At 39.9% G+C, this 17,255-nt stretch overlaps 1 protein-coding gene and 1 pseudogene across 1 annotated transcript in view; both read right to left on the reverse strand.

The window, feature by feature from the left end:
- The window catches only part of TXNDC11 (thioredoxin domain containing 11), a 353,597-nt gene that overhangs the window by 266,069 nt on the left and 70,273 nt on the right, over positions 1–17,255 (reverse strand). The window contains exons 3-4 of the mRNA XM_069210328.1: positions 10,954–11,051; positions 2,340–2,469 (exon numbers count right to left, since the gene is read on the reverse strand). Coding sequence (XP_069066429.1) covers positions 2,340–2,469; positions 10,954–11,051 — 228 coding nt within the window. The remainder of the gene's footprint in view (positions 1–2,339; positions 2,470–10,953; positions 11,052–17,255) is intronic.
- LOC138261051 (large ribosomal subunit protein uL5-like) lies at positions 12,740–13,316 on the reverse strand (annotated as a pseudogene).

Consider the following 17,255-nt stretch of genomic DNA (forward strand, 5'->3'; position numbering starts at 1 on the left):
GTAACTTGTCATTGGCTAAGACACAAAGGCCTGTATAGTATAGACCAGCGACCACAACTAACAAGTGGTGTTTCTCCTATTCTGCCATGGAGTTTACTTAATGTGCAGTTTTGTTTAGGAGTAAATGCAGAGAATCCAAGTACATCCTCTTCTAGCCTTACTAATGGGTTGAAAGTCTCCTTAACCCACCATATTTCTATTAACGGGTGCACCATGCCTTTACACCCTCCATCCAGATTGCAAATATGTTACTTATGACTGTAATTCTTTCGTACACAGTCCTCTTAGTTAAACTAAACTGCTGGGCTTTGTGGTCTTTTATGGTCGCTCGCTCTCTCCACTTGTTTGCTTCATAGCTCCTCGAGACCAGTGAAAATCTGCGATGGGTCTCTCCAGTGAGCATACGGTGGGAAAGCATGGCACAGAGAGCACTTACACTGCAGCAAATCTTCTTTTAGCTTCAATGTAGGGTGCATGTTACAACCATTCAGGATCTTAGCAAACAAGTAATACCAAGGGAACTACTCCGACTGCTCCTGTCACATCTGGGCTGTTTTCAAAGCTCTGGAGTGTTCCAAGTCGACTCTAGAATATAGGCATACTCTGAGTAACAAAACATATGTGTTGTTGGCTCACATTCAGGGAGTAATATTTTACCCGCTGGACGTAATTTAACTGAACCTGAATATCAGGCTTTCTTTCTAATATAACCATTGAAACATCTGTATCGTCAGCCAGTTTAATATAGAGTTCCTTTTTATACTTGCTACAGCTCTATTACAAGGGGGTCTTCAGCAGTTTACAGCTTTTACCTGCCTGCCATTGGCTAAATTATTGTAAAGAAATGTTTGCAAAAGGGTACCTGTAGCCTTATCCTTATGATCTGAAAGTGATGAGATTGACTGGGCCATCTCTACTTATCTAGCTTTCACACTGTTCTTATGTGGCGTTTACAACCTCAGTGCTCCTTCTGTCCAGTAACATCAGAAAAAGGGAGGAGACCTCCTTTTCTCTCACCCTACAAGTTCCATAACCTAGTTTAAATAGGTTTGGGTACGAAGCAGGCAGAAACTTACAATCTGAATCCTTTATTTATATTTTCAGTACCTAAGAACACTGGTTTTAAATACAACAGAGACGTTGTGAACTAGGAAAACACAGCTGAAGACTGCAACTACACGTTTTTCAATATCAAACAGAATGATACATATTGTAGGGTAGGTGTATCGAACACAGGAACCAGGGCCTGATATTCGTGATAATCACTAACTATGTATAGAAGCTTTATTTGGAGTAATTTTCCATAAATGCACCTTATGTCAACGTTCTCAAAATCTGTCCTTGATCTGGCCCTTCTGGACATCACTATCATAGGATCTGAGTGAACATGTTAACACAAAAATGCATAATTAATATAAGTAATGCACACCATGCATAAGCTAATTTATGCTCATGTGATGCTCCCTTGCTGTCTGGACATATAAATCACAAAGCATAATTTGCACACGCCACCTGTGATTTACAGAATCAACGGCCAAGTTGGGTACATGCGCTGAAGCAAATCCAGAGCAGGGTACTAAAATGCAGCTAAGCGCAGCATGAAAATGTCATACTTTTCAATGTAGGAAGTGGTCCTCTTTTAAAAAAATAGTAAATAAGCTCCTTTAGCCTCCTCATAGGAACATGGGAGCAATGACTGTGCGAACGTTTTAGCTTCCAATCTCCTGCGGGATTGATTTCTCAGTGGTTGTAGGTCATAATTCCTTGTGACTGATGAAAAAGCCTGGTCCTAAAACCTCTCAAAGTTTGGGCACTTTGTCCACATGTACTTATAATTTATCTAAATATAATGTATACAATCAAAGCATACAATATGCACATGCACCACATATCTTTGTCTACATAATATCTATTTCCATTTTCTTTTGAGAATCACTAGCAAATTACACATTAAAAAGTTACACAATACAAATGTGTATTTACCCTAATTACAAGCGAAAACATTTTACTGGTCTAACCCTACTTGAGAAAAGACTCAAATCATTTTCTCTGTGTATTCACTAAACTCTAAAGCGTACTGCAACTGGAATTTTGAAAATGAAGTGTGACAATTACATCGAGATCTGAGGTTTTAAAACCAATAAACTTAGTGGTAATTCAAATCGAAGCCTATACAAGAACACTTCAAAATAATACAAATACTAAAAAACGGATTTTCTGCTAGTGGGTGTGACTAGGCAGGGCAGCTAATCTGAACAGGACATTGGAACAAACTTTCATATATACACAGTGAAATAGTCTAGAAGAAGAACAGACAAGTGTATAACGAAGGAAAGTACCTCGTAGTGTGAGATAAAATCAAGCAGTCTTGCTCGAGATGGAATGTAGAGAAGAGGCGTCATCACTCTGCGGACAAACTTCTCAATATAAGCAGCCGCCATGGGGCCTTTGTACTCAATGGGACCAAAGCTGGAATTAAACTAAAACAAATTAATTTGGAACAAAATACACTATCAACACATTTCAACTCTTGCTATTAAGGTTTAAAGGCCACACAAAAGGAAATACGTTTCATACTGATACATAATATAGACGGCAAAAAATAGATCAGCAGGCCCACCTTATCTGGGGGGCGTTGGTTCTAAAATATGGACTATAGGGGCCTGCTCTTACAACAAGGCCTGAAATTGTGGTCTGGCGGTTTCAGAAAGGCTGATGATGCAGACACTCTTTGGATAACCTTATTTTGTAGATCACCATCCACAGACAAAACAAAACTTGTTCTGCGGAACAAGTCAGTTTTGCTCTGTTTTGTGTTCCCAGTAATGAGAAGTATTGGCATGGAATCTCCTCTGTCTATACAGGCTGGTTTATAAGAGACAAGTGGCAGTGGTCAACTAAGGAGTGGTACCAACAACAACGTGTAGCAGAATTAAACAAGCTTTGAAATTAAGGAGTGCAGGAGGATATTGTAAAACGTAACTATGATCCATAATCATATTAAGGATAAAGGATGTAGGTAGAGTGTGTTTGACTTTGGTACATCACCGATATCTATGGCCTATGGGATACAGTGGCGTGCATGGGGGTAAATAAAGAAAAAGTGCAAAATATGTGTTTAGGGAAGTATGATGTCACATTCCATGCACCTCTTGAACCCTGATCTCTAGGGTGGAGCTAATAGTTACATCTGGGGCTTCTTTATGAATAGGTTATACAAAAGAGGGTCAGGAGAACACGATCTAGCTTAGCTATCAGTAAACAATCAGGGCGTATTACCACTAACAAAGAAAAAGTTACTTACCTCCAGTAACGATCTTTCTGGTGGAAACTGTCTAATCACAAATTCAATCCCTCGTGAATATTGCCCCAGACATTAGACTGTATCTGTAAACTCAGAAGCAGTATTCCTACATGCCGTTAGGTGGCACTGTATGGCTCAGGACAGACATAGTTACACCCCGGAAATAATAAGTAGGGCAGCATATAAGCATCACCCAGGCATGCTGAGCTTCTGAAGCCTTGTCTGTAACCTCATACGCAGATCCCATCAGCACATCGCTTTACAAGTGCGCAGATCTATAGGTTGGGACCTTTTGTTCACTAGACGAACTTGGCAGTTGGTGGGTGGTGAAGAATTTGTGATTTGATAGAGTATCTATCAGAAAGAGCATTACCAAAGGTAAGTAACTTACTTCTGATGAATACCTCGAAATGCAAATTCATCACTTTGAGCATGGATATTAAAACCACACGTCACACGGTCTGGGTCTGCGGAAAGGCTCAGAACTAAAAGACCTTCAAGACCCAATGGGCAAGAAGCCAATCCCTATGGTTTTGACTGTCAAGGCAGTAGTGCTTTGTAAGGAGGGCACTGATGCTCATGCAGTAGTCTGACATATATCCAGGGCAGGTACTCCAATTTGTCAACAAAGTAGTAGCTGCCTTAGTTCAAGTGGAAAGAGACCCGAAACCTTTTGGAGGGCTACTTTGTAGTTAAAGCATTGCAGATTTTAATGCAGATAAGTATCCATCTAGAGCAGTGGTTCCCAACCTGTGGTCCGGGGACCCTTGGGGGGGGGGGTCCGCAAAGCCTCCTCAGGGTGTCTGCAACTGTTTGGAAAATTAAATATTAACAGATTAGGTCCCCAGCTTTTAGTAATGATTCAGTGGGGGTCCCTGGGTTCCAGTAATGATAAAGTGGGGGGTCCACAGAAGTCCAAAGGTTGGGAACCACTGATCCAGAGAGATCTTTTTTGCACTACCTTGCCCCAAAGAGAAACCTACAAAGAGCTGATCATCCACTCGTTGGTCCCTGGTGCAATCAATATAAAAACCGAACACATTCTTGGGTCTCTCCTCTACTTTCAAGGGGTGAGGCAGAGCGAAGATTGCTGGAAGGGTAATAGCTGCGCTGTCATGAAAGGCAGCGACCAAATTACGGAGGAAAGGAATGCGGCTAATGTCCTGAAAACCAGATTGTCAGGAAAAAATATGTATAGTGGGGGGGGGGGGGGAAGAGTGCCTGTGTTCACACACCAAGCCGATTTTATGATTAAAAAGACAGTTTTTAATGTTAAAATTCACAGGGGACAACTGTGGATCTGCTCAAAAGTGGTGCAAATGTGGTGCAGACTTAATTTAGTTTGGCACCAAAAAGGCAAAATTTTATGAACCTCTTCACAACAGGTGATTTAAACAAAGATGGTTACATATGCCTCCTCTAGTAAAACATGTTAGTATTCTTATTAATGTTCCAGAATTTTTTTATTTAATGATTGGAAGTAAACCTCACTCTTCAGATCACCACAGAGCTTTCACTGGAGTGATGAAAGTTCAAATTCTTTAGTAAATATCATGATCAAGGCAGGACCATAGAAGTTGAAGATTAACTGTACGTACATTTATTCCATAATTGTAAATTATATAGCATGCAGCAACCATGTTCCTCAGGTGGTTTGATTCCACCCATCCCTGGGACTGGGATTTTAATGCGGTTTATCTTTGTACAAAAAGTAGAGCCTACAATGCAGCTTCGACTGCTGATTGTATTGCCTTAAAAAAAAAAAAAAAAAAAAAAAGAGTTTCAAGACAGTCATACTGAAGTCTGCAACAGAGTCTTAGATCACAAAGCACCCGCTCTTGGTGTAAGTTGAGGCTTCCTCAGAGAAGAGATGGAAGTCATTATCTTGCAAAAATAAATTGCTCACTTCAATTTCCCAGGAAGAAGACCAAGACAGCCTCCTCCCCTACCCATCCTCCTTTAAGTTTAGATAATTACAAGTCAGTTAGAAGCACTGGCATATTGTGCTTGTGTAGATAAGTTTACTGAGCAGCAAATGTTTCTCAAAGTACAGCAAACTAGGGTCATCGCAGGTAATGCGCTGCAATGGAGACCAGGGCAACCTCCAAAGACGCAGCTTGTACCAATATTAAAGACTAATATAGCTGCAAGCAAAACTCAAACTTGCTTTTGTAATATTTCCTAAGGTTACCCACCGACTCCCTCGATTAGACATCCCCTTGCAACCGCTGTTACCTCCAAAACAATGGCCAGTGTTACAAGCCTATTATCTCCATCAACATGAAAGATATAACATGTATTCTATCTCTACAGAAGATCTATTATTAAGAGAGAAAACGTTCAATGTGACACTGAGATTCGCAACAATGTCCCCTTGAACTCGCTTGTCAGAGTTCAGCTGAGAATAGACCTTCCATTCCTCGAGCATAGGAGTTCACCCATATCACCCTCTGTCAGGCACTCTAGGACAATATCCACTGTCAGGGGCGATCTCTTGTTGTCCGGAATTCCAGAATCTTATTTGAGGCACAGCTCCGCCCATTCAGTTATCAATATAGTTCTTTCCAGTGGCCATCTCAAATTCCCTGTTCCCATTCCTCTCAAGCCTCCCTATGCTTTAACACTGCAAACATCTTGACAGATCTCAAGTGCTGTTCTTTGAAAACCCGATTTGGTTTCTTTTGCACCATTTAGTTTCCATTGGCACATGTATTCAAACACTTTAGCTGTACTTTTCCTAAAATGGTCCACAAAAATAAGATCTTATTTTTTACTTCATTTTTTGCACTTCTGCCCTGCTAGATGCGGATGTACCAATGAACATCCAATTTGCATAGATACTTGCAACTATAATCCCTCATCGGGTCTCCACTGTCCTCTGGCATCACTGATGTCTCAAGTGTGATCAAATTATCTGCGCTGACTTTTCGGTCAAACTTCCCTAGTATTGTGTAATAGGTGTCAGGGCCATTAAAACTTAACACTTTTTTCTCTGCTTTCTTTCTCTGTTACTTGAGCTTCTATGCTGATAGTCAGGGAGAGGGCAAAACCATTGTGAAAAACAGTGATGTCCAGCATCAGTGTAAAAATGCACACCCCCTTGACAGGCTGAATTCTCACTGACCCAACTTGATGTACCAGCAAATTAAGAGAACTGTAACTGTTACTAATGTTGCGGCCCAGGGTGGCTAGGGCACCACCACTGGTAGAAAAAGAGTATAAGGGGTTTCAGGAGCACAACAGCTCCACCCAAGGAACGATTGAAAAGGATGTGCAAAAGTACAGACCCTAAGTTTATAGGGTCTATGACAGGATGACTACCCTAGGATTCCCATGGGTTTTGAGCACTCCCAAGGGTGAATCCTTCTCTCTACAGCTGGAAGTGGCGAACCCTCTAGGGTCTGACTCTGTGGCTAACTTTTATGCGGCCTGAAGGTTGTTAGTAATAGACACAAACACATTTTATGGTGACACATAGTTTATTTAAAAGTGGTATGTACAATGTTTTAAACAATGTTTTATTTAAGCATGTAACTGACAATGCTTCATTCAAAGGTGTTATGTACAGTACTGTATTTAAAGGTGTTGTTGTGCTGAGAGTAAAGGTTATTTCAGAAAGGCTGCAATGCTTTATTAATTATATGATTATGATGGATTATGGTACTGAGGTCAGTGATCGAATGAGGTATTCTGACATCTAACTCTGGCCTTTAAGTGCGGTAACATTGACCGGATGTAAAGTGACACACCCCATATTGTTATGTGCTCTACTGTATGTGTATTGGGGGGTGGGGGGGGCTGTGATTTGTTTGAGAGTCAGGACCCTTTTGGGGGCAACTGTAATGTTGCCAAAGTTATTTCTACCAGCCTTAGGTACATTTGTAAATTATTGTGTAGGTGTGTGTGTAGGTGTGTGTGTAGGTGTGTGTGTGTGTGTGCCTGTGCGTGTAATAAATGAACTTTTCTAAAGAAAAAGCACAAACTGGACAGTCATTTATTGAGTGTTTTTTTAACATATTTTGTCTTTGTCCAGTTCCCTTAGCGGGACAAAAAAGGATGTTGAAACCAACCTTTAAAAAACTGCAAATCCGTACATCCCGGTAAGCTGTGATAACTTGGTTAAGTGGCAACTTAATTCCCCTGCATTGTAAAGGCAGTAAAATGTTTGAGACCGCTCCTTAAAGTCCTGGATCAGTGAATGACCGAGTGCATGCCAGCTTTAAAATTCTTTATTCTGCAATATCCAGTCATTTTCTACCCCAGCTAGGCCGACTTGTGACAAGCCCCAAATATTTGTTGAGGGTCATGCCTAGGCGCTCCCACCAGAACCTTTGCACATGCCCATTAAGGTTTATAAACCTGGTTTTGAAAGAGGTAGTTCTTCAAATTCAAAAACTGTGACTGTGGGATCAGGATATGGTGGGGTAAGGCACAAGTTCCCTTAAGCGGCTGGCACTTTACTGTTTTAAAAAAGGATCTGCATAAAGTAAATTCTGGTCCCAGAACAAATAAGGGGAAGTGCCTAAGATCAATCTGGGGTTGGAGAATCTTTAGATCCCCAGAACTATTACAGCCACACAGCAGGACCCCCTATGACAAATGGTTTTATTCTGGGAAAGGGTTTTAAAGCGTTCTGTCATAAATATTGGCGATTGTGTTGAGAATGTCTATTTACTTTTGCCTATGTGAGGGTTTTTTCAACTCAAAGTTCTTGGTGTTTGAATGTATTTATAACATTTGCACAGTTGTTTGTACCAGACAGGGGTAGACTGGCTGAATAAATTTTGATTATTTTCTCTATATTTGAATGTACAATATACAGCGTTTTTTTTTTTTTTTTTTTTTTTTAAATCGAAATGGAATGGTTTTTAATAACTATGCAAAATAAACTTGACTTGAGTGTTATCACTGTGTGCCAGCGAATGGTGAATACTAACCCTCACGACCTCCCCTGAGAGGCACTTGGACTGCTCTGCTTCACTACCCTGAGAGAGTCAAGCTCAACAATGAGGTGTTTAGGGCCCATTGCTTGTGCAGGCCATACAACTAAAGCCTGTTTCCTTGTATCCCTTGACCAAATTTCTAATACCTTACATTATCACTTCCAGACTGAATATGTTCCAAAATTACTCTTGGACACACCACGTTTCAATAAGTACCCTTACTCTCCTGATGCAGAAGAGGGTGCACATCAATGTGTTTTTTTATCAAGGTGTTCTAACGTGTCAGATATAAAAGACAAAGTTGGACCTCAAAGTGTAGTGTTAAAAGAGGCAAAGAAAAATTCAAATTCATTGAAAGTGGGCTAATAAAACAGAGATAAGACCTGTTGCAGAAAATGTTCTTGCTAGTTTCTTTTATTGTAGATCACTATATGCTGCTCAAAATATCAACTTGCCATATATATATGTCAAACAGACAAAAAACTTCCATTTATTCATGACAGCATCGGATACCACAACGCGTTTCGACATAACGTCTTTATCAAGTGGTTTTATCTGCATTACTGGTTTTTTCTGACAGCCTGGTTTAAATACGGCATTAGAGTCAGAGTCAACACACCTGCTGATGATACACCATTCCGCACATGCTCTTTACCGTATAACCCCTCCTAATGAGCCCATCATTCTACAGCACAAGTATATTGCTCTGAATATTAGTCCCTTACATACCGGGGCATACCAGATAACATTCTCAAAGTCTCTGCATATGTATGCAAGCAACGTCAGGGGGAAATAATCCATTTCCTTTTCTCTTATCAACCATGTGTGAGATCCAAAGTCCGTTCTTCATGTACCACATTTCCCCTGTCAAATCTATTTACTTCACCTCCGACGTTTATAATATGGTTACTCCCCTCTCACATAATTATGATAAACTGCTTCAAACATTAAATCCGATGATATTCTCCTAATCATGGGCTTCTAATACATTTCTTTAAACCGGAGCATACCAGAAAACATTATCAAAGTCTCTGCATACATATGCGAACAGCAACCGGAGAGAATTAATCCATTTCACTTTCTCTTCTCCACCATGCTCTGAAATGTGGGATCAGAAGTCCATTCTCCATGTACCACATTTCCCATCTCGAGACTGTTCGCTTCACCTCTGATATTTATAATATGGTTGCTCCCGTTTCACATAATTATAATAGCTTCAATCACAGTGTTTGAAACACAGTTTATCAGCAGTGGTCTCTCCATGCAATGACTTCAAAGCGTCAAACTAGCAAGATGTTTGGTAAAAATGTTATAGTTACGTTTGGATGCAGAGCGGAACAGAGTCACTTCTAGCCTAATGGTCAAGGTCTTGTGCTGTCACTTAGTAGGCTGAAGATTCAAATCCTAGTACTGCTGGGCAGTGTGTTTGTTTATTCACTAGTGTTTTGACTGTTAAACCTTCCAATTTATGGAGCATTCATGTTTCTTATCTATCACATGCGTGGGTTGAATGTCATAGATATGTCTGGAAAGAATAGGAGTCACCCGTGGTGTAACGGCTAATGTAACAGATCCTCACGCTGAAAGCTGAGGGTTCAACTCCAGGTGTGTGTGTGTTTTTTACCTTCTTTAGTTTAAACTTCTTAAGTTAAAGGTTCATACTGAAAGATGATCGTACTTGTTTTAAATAACAAATACACATTTCATTTTAATTTGTCCTAAAATATCTCATTCTACTTATATCATTCATCAAAGTCTAAATCGCTCTCTCTCTCTCTCTGAATCTCTCAATTACTCTCTCTGTCTCTCTCTCTCTCTCCCCTAGGGTCGGGCTGTTATAGAGGGTTGGCTACAGGGCCTGGCTGCAGGCCAGGCCCTGCGGCCAACTGCCGCTGCGCCCATCCAAAGGCCGGGCATGGCGGTGGTTCGATTAACATATAGTAATGAACATTTCTTTACGTCAAAAATAAACACAGAAACACAAGGACATTATAGTTAGGAAATAGGATTTTAAAAAACATAGGAATTCACTTAAAAAAAACAAAGGTTACAGGGACATTACAGTTAGGTTCTGAATTTATTTGTACAAAAACACAGTAATTCACCAGTTATATTTAAAGTTATCTCAAGTAACTAAAACTCATGCCCTAACTAAAACACGCGCCCTCGGCATGCACTGCTAATTACCCCACAAATTACAGCACTCATAACATCACTGATAATATCAATGTAATATTTGCATTCAAATGTTTGACGAAAGAACTGTGCATGGCAGGGGCGCGAGTTATAGTTCACTTAGGGCATGAGTTATAGTTACTTGAGATAACTAGAATTGGTGAATTCCTACGTTTTTGTACGAGTAACCTTTGGCTTTTTTAAGTGAATATGTGAATATATATATATATATATATATATATATATATATATACATATATACATATATATACATACATACACATATAAGAACCCTGACTAAATCACAAACGATTATTGATACATTAAAAATGTGACAATATTCTACTAAATTGCGGGAACAAGAAGAATCCGTATGAAAAGCCAACAATGCACTATGTCGACACAGCTTGGGAATAAACTTTATACACAGCATTTGCTTTTAGGATTCTGCGGCATTTCTTAGCTCTGAAGCAGCAGATGAGTAAAATAATACAATTCAAGCAAACATAATGGCAGATAATGTTCTCTTACCTTCTATGGAACAAGTAAATGACCGGAAAGTAAAAGAAGTGTTTTTGCTTCCTACAAATCCCCTGATTCCACCAGCAGTTCACTGCTACAAACAACACCTGTCAAATAAAGGAAACACCACATTAGCAACGAAGAACTGTACTGCAAATGAGTGAGCATGGAGAGAAACAATGCAAGGAATGCTTAGGTAACTAATGTACACATTTGGCACAAAAGGAGGTAGAACTACGTTCGCCGCCTGAGAGAGAAAACTGGCTAACTTGTAATATTGTTAACTTCTGTACATTCAGTTAGTGGTGAATTCTGAACAAAACGATTTAAATAGAAAAAATGTGTAAAAAATAAGTTAATTACCTTATTTTCTTTCATACACACTTGCTTCTTTGAATAGGGGCCCGGTGTCCTGCGACAATCTTTGTTAGAAATAAAAAGCAAAGAGTTTGTATTGATTGTAGAGGGAGGACCACAAAAGCCAGCGGCAGCCCTCTCACCTGCTCTTCCAATGGAGGACGCCTGGCGCATTTAGAGACCCCGCTTCCATCGCAGCGTTCTCTGCAATGAAAGTCCATCTGCTGGTGCTGCACATTCACTGTCATCACTGCCAACACCAACCGTGTTTTTTGCCATCAACTAGTCATTCATTTTTGCATGACTGACCAATGCAGGGACAATGAGCGAATATCACTCCACCCTAAATAGGGCAGGCGACCATCACTGTAAACTTGTGGCCCAGTGGCAGCTGTGTAGTCTTGCCATGAGTGAGTTTCAACCGGTCCACCCCACAGAGGTTCCACTGTCAGAAACCATGCGGGTCCTTAACGTAAAGTGGAAGAAAGAAGACCAAATTAGGAGATGCGTCATCTAATATATGTTGGCGAATGCCCCACATCCTCCAATCTCTAAAGGATGAGCTACGTATCTTCTTCATGTTAAATATTAAATAATACCCACCCGTCTATAACCACGGCTTTTCAGGGGCTACAAATGTCAGTTGCAATCCCCTGCACTGGAGTCTTTTTGTCCATCACAGCAATACTGAAAAGCTGGTTAGTCATCCACAGAATGAACTGAAGAAGTTTAGCAGAGAAAAAGATCCACAGTTGAATCTGCTCCACACCTGGGAATCCCTTGTCAAAGGTGATCATAATATAATTCCAGACCGCCAAGGTCTTTGTTTGTCTTGGCCCAGTACTCATAATACCAGTATGATGAGTAAAGTCCAACAGAAGATTTCAATGTTCTACTAGCTTCATTCCTGGAACCTATTAGTGGCAAGTGACTTTTCCCATTCTACTACATCGTATCTTTAGTCTGTGGAACATTATACAGCCCCCATACTTAGGACCTTCAACTTAGCCCTGTCAATGGCATGTTCCCTGCTCAAACGTGGGATCTAACCTTATATTTGCAAGCTCTTTTGCAATCTCCCAATGAGCAGCGGAGTTCCTAGCGCTTGGAGCACTATTTTGTATGGAACCTTACTTCCCAGTAATCTTAATTATACTATGTTACCTTATCTCAGCATGGCCTCTACCTCCTCCTCAATGTCCAGTCAGAGCACGGTTATACAAAACATTACTGAATATCACACAGGGAATGTCCTGTAGATATACCTCCATTGGAGGGGTCTTTATGTTATAAAGATCACGCCTTCCAGCACAGAGACCCCTTTTTCATTTCAGTTCGAAGACGTGTTATTGAACATATAACAAGTGACGAATTGCTATTTCATCAAATGCACGTCTAGCACATGCTTTTATTCGGTAAATGTATATTTTCAAAAATATTAGCAGACCTTTATTAACAAAAGCATACATTTGTGGGCGTTCCACTTTTCTGGAAGGATGAGTACATCGAACTTTTGCTGGAACCAGTGCATGGCTTCCTCCTTGCTGATTCAGTACTTTGCGCCAATGACTCCAGTCCGGCATTTTGTTTCTGCAATGCTGAAACCGGTCGGCCTAAGACCACATAGAAATCCAGGCCATAGATACTGGTGCTAGGATCATATTTAATTTGTAGATCAATGTGTTCCCGGATTCCAAAACAAAAGTTGCCTGTGGCTGAGAAATTGTTTTTCCTCAACTCATATTCTCTCAACTTAATGCCTTTCTCCAAATATTTCCTCAGCCTTGGTCCCTTGCACTGTGCAGTGCACTGCAATCTTTTCATTTCTGCGGATGCCGAAGAACTGTACAGTGTAATTGGCTTTAGAAAATACTGGTGTCTGGCCAGTGAGTTGCTCAAGCACCTTGGCTGCACATGTCAGTCTATCACTGCTTTCACCTACACAGATGTTGAGGCAGAGTTTGCGAATATGCAGTTCCCTTATGGGGTTCTCTTTTTCAGCTTTATACGCCATGATGGGAGACTGTAAGAGATACTGTAAATATATAGTGAATACGTCTGGTAGCAAGATCAATCAAAAGAACATTCAGAGATATTTTAGTACCTATTAGTTTGAAAATTAATCCAGGAATGTAATGAATTTTATGACCGTTTCCCTCCATAGTTCTATTTTATTTTTTCTTAATCACCTCCTTTTAGGTTTATTTCTTTTGGTTGTAGGTCCCTAAGCACATACAGGATAGGTTCCAAGGTCACCATGTTTGACAATGGCGGCTGCCAGTTTTCATCAAATTATGCAAAATTATCAAATTGTTTGCCTTTGAAGTTGATGTCGTCTGTGCCCATCGTTCAGTGAACTGTGAAAGTGCCAAGTCAGCCAGATATAGACGTCAACAAAACCACTACTGCAACATCAATCTGGAACAGGTGATTTATTCAAGGTCTTTTAACAACCATAACTCAAATAATGTAGGCTTTATTGACATATTTTATCTTATTAGTACATCCACGGATATATATTTTATCTTATCTAAGATGGAGTTCGCAATTTCACCTTAGGAATGTTTTGACATAATCATATACAAGGACTACCACATGATCACTTAGGAGAGAAACTTCACCCAGGTCGCAGATGAGCAGGCACCAGATTCCAAAACTCATCCAGCCTCTACCAAGACTCTCTGAGACTCTGTCAAACATTTCAACAAGCCTTCACAAACTGTTGTCCAGATAGTGTTCTCTCATAGACACAATCTCCTAGGCCTTGAATTATTTGACAAGCTACTCCAAACAGACAATAAACTCTGTTGTCCAGGTATGCGCACCACCTCTGAAACTCAGGCTTAATATTTATTCATCTGCTAGAACTGGCATAGCGCTTAGAGATAGCACAGTGAGGGTTCAAGGGTTATAAATTGTGATGTTACCATTTTCCCAATTTTCATTGTTACTGAAAAGCTTAGCTGCTTTTTTATCATTTTCTGCTATGTTACCAATATTATTTACACCAGATCCTGGCATTTTATGATAACAATTTTAAAATAAATATGTAGAAATACAAATTCCGTTTCTAGTGAAAGAACGATTGTTTAGAGTATCACAGCTCACTGTTAGTAATCCAAAAGCACCCACCTCACTTCATTCACATACTAGGTGGGGTTCTGCATGGCTATAATAACCTGCTTTTCACATTCAGTATTGGTGCAATGGACTAAGTTCACTCGTGTCACCGGTGGGTGTGAAAACAAACCTTGTAGAGCTGAGCCAGGCACACAGTTTACGCCCAGGCACAGTTGATTATCAGAGGAGGAAATCAGAGGAATACATGTACCAGAATGCCCTTAAGTCACACTGAAGTACCAAAACCTGCTATACCTTAAGTACTGCAATCTAAGACTGCAACCAACAAGTTTACACACAATATATATTGGCTTTAAGGAGGGGCTGGTCATTTTGCACCGCATTCCACTCCTGATAGCAATAGAATACAATTTAATAATGAAGTGCCATGACAACACACCTTGAAAAAGATAAATCTCAGCTCCTCTGGAGATCATGGTCTCTAGCCCATAAGTCTGCATATGTGCCACTGTACATTAAACACACACTACAACTACACAGTAGGCTTCTCATTCTATATGTTGCTTTGATGTGGTAACTATCAATCTCGCCACTAATTTTTGAAGGTTGTTTTTGGTTGCACCTTTCAAAAGGCTTGTGATACTCTGATATGGAGACTACAATGGCTCAATTAATCACATAATTGAGGCATTCTGACAGGAATGCTGTAATATTACGGTTGCTTTATGTAATAATGGCAACTGACAATAATGTCATGTATTTGTTAAACCATAGTCTTATTAGGAGGCCAGAGGTACTCAATAGGGTTCAACTATAGGGCTTGCTAGATGAAGGTAGACAACAGCTGTATATTATAACACAATGATTTACATTTTTTCTTAGTTTACGTCAAGAAGCACTGAGAAGTAATTTGGAGCCAGATGAACTATTATTCCATTTGCAAAGAGTAGTTGCATACTGTGCACTGTCTTTTGGATTGCGAAAATCCTTGTACAAAAGGCTTTAGTTAGTACAGTGGGTCCCAACCTTTTCACTTCTGTGGACCCCAACTTTATTATTACTGGAACCTGGGGACCCCCACTATATCATTACTTGAATCTGCCCCCCCGCCCAACAGTCATTACTGAAAGATGGGTGCCTAATCTGTTAAGATTATTCAATTTTTTAAGCAGTCTCAGACCTCCAGAGAGGCTTCGCGAATCCCATAGTGTCCCCGGACCACAGGTTGGGAAGCACTGAGGTAGTACATAAAGAAAAGTTCTTTTACAGTTGCAAACCATGTGATTTTGTAAATCGTAGGGTTTACGACTGGCAAAGGACTTTGTACATGAGGCCTTTAGTTCTATTTCAATTCAGCCTCAGATAACTTGTAGTAAGCAGATAAGCAGTGGCATTGTTAGTTAGCAGAAACAATACCTCATTGTCTTACATATACAATTCTAAAGACTGAACTTCATTAATTGTAGTAATATATGAATTTGAAAAATATATTCTTTAAATGGCGATGGAAACAGGCGTGTTCCAAAGGAACACCAAAGGAATCTACATACCATTTGAAGAACATTTCCCGCCATATACTTTTAGGTGGACATTTGTTTGAAACTTATTGAACTGTGTGCCTACTGTTTCCAACAATATGGAGGCCTGTACCATTCTAGCTAGTCGAATGGAGTGGATGAGGGTGTTGAATGCAGCTTTTAAGTCGAACAACATCAATAAAGGGCAGTAAAGTTATTTAAACTATTATAAGTAGATGAATCCACATATAGAAGGGCCATAACAGTGTTCCTTGGGAATCTGAAAAAAGTTTGGACAAAACTGAGGGAACACTGGATCATTGAAATAATTTTATTACAGTCTCCTGAACAATGCAGTGCAGTGGAGAAAAACAGTCAGCAGTTTGGTATTTTCCTCATACATCACAGGAATTCAAGTAATATCCAACTAATATGAGGTAGCACGTCTGTTTTAAACATTCAAAATACTTAGTGGAACCACCAGAATCTGCATGTGTACAGTAGCAGCACCCATCTAATCTAACCTAGGTTGAAGCTCTTACTTAGAGAGACCCAAACTTGGAAGCAGTACTCAGGGGTGTGGGATTTATTACAATATCTACTTGTCCATGGGACAGGTTGCATCTGAAATCTACTTGTCCTGTAAAAAATAAATCTACTTGTCCCTTTGGTGCCATGTAGTGAGGTGACAAATTATGGCAGCAATCTCATTATGTAAGACCTCTGATAATAGCCCCTTTGATTATGCCAGGGCTACTACTATAATAGGGCCTGAATACTTGCAATTTCAATCCCTACTATAGCAATTTCCTTATTTTGCCACCTTTCCACAGGTCTACATACTGGGTTGTGGGAAGCAATAAGCAATAGTTCCAGGGCTGGGTTGCATTTGAGTCTGCAAATCTATTAACTTGCATGTTTTAAGGATTTTCACCAGCTCTTCTCTAATCTTTTCCCATAATGAGAATGGTTGGAAATTTACTTCTGGCAATGGCAGGAGTAGAAGTTCTTCCAGGGTTAGGGAAAAAAGTGGTTGGAGGAAAAGTGAACTTGTAAACGCTCAATATATTTTCACATAAGCAAATATACACATGCATATTTGCTCATGCTAAAATACAGTTCACAAATATTTCCTGGGAGTACAATTTCCTGGTTTACTTCAGTAAGTTATTGTGAATTCACGAAAGCTACTAATTCAAAGATATATATCATGGGTGCACTTTTGTGAATTTAAGAACTGGGCCCCTAATTAGGTCTGGCGTTAAAGACATTTTGTTTTTATTAAACTTCTATTTCTCTATCGCCTGGCTTTACTGTGAGTGATCGCATTCTGCTCTTCCACAAGGAGCATATTGG

This window comes from Pleurodeles waltl, chromosome 10 (genome assembly GCF_031143425.1).
Source record: "Pleurodeles waltl isolate 20211129_DDA chromosome 10, aPleWal1.hap1.20221129, whole genome shotgun sequence".
Classification (NCBI taxonomy): domain Eukaryota; kingdom Metazoa; phylum Chordata; class Amphibia; order Caudata; family Salamandridae; genus Pleurodeles; species Pleurodeles waltl.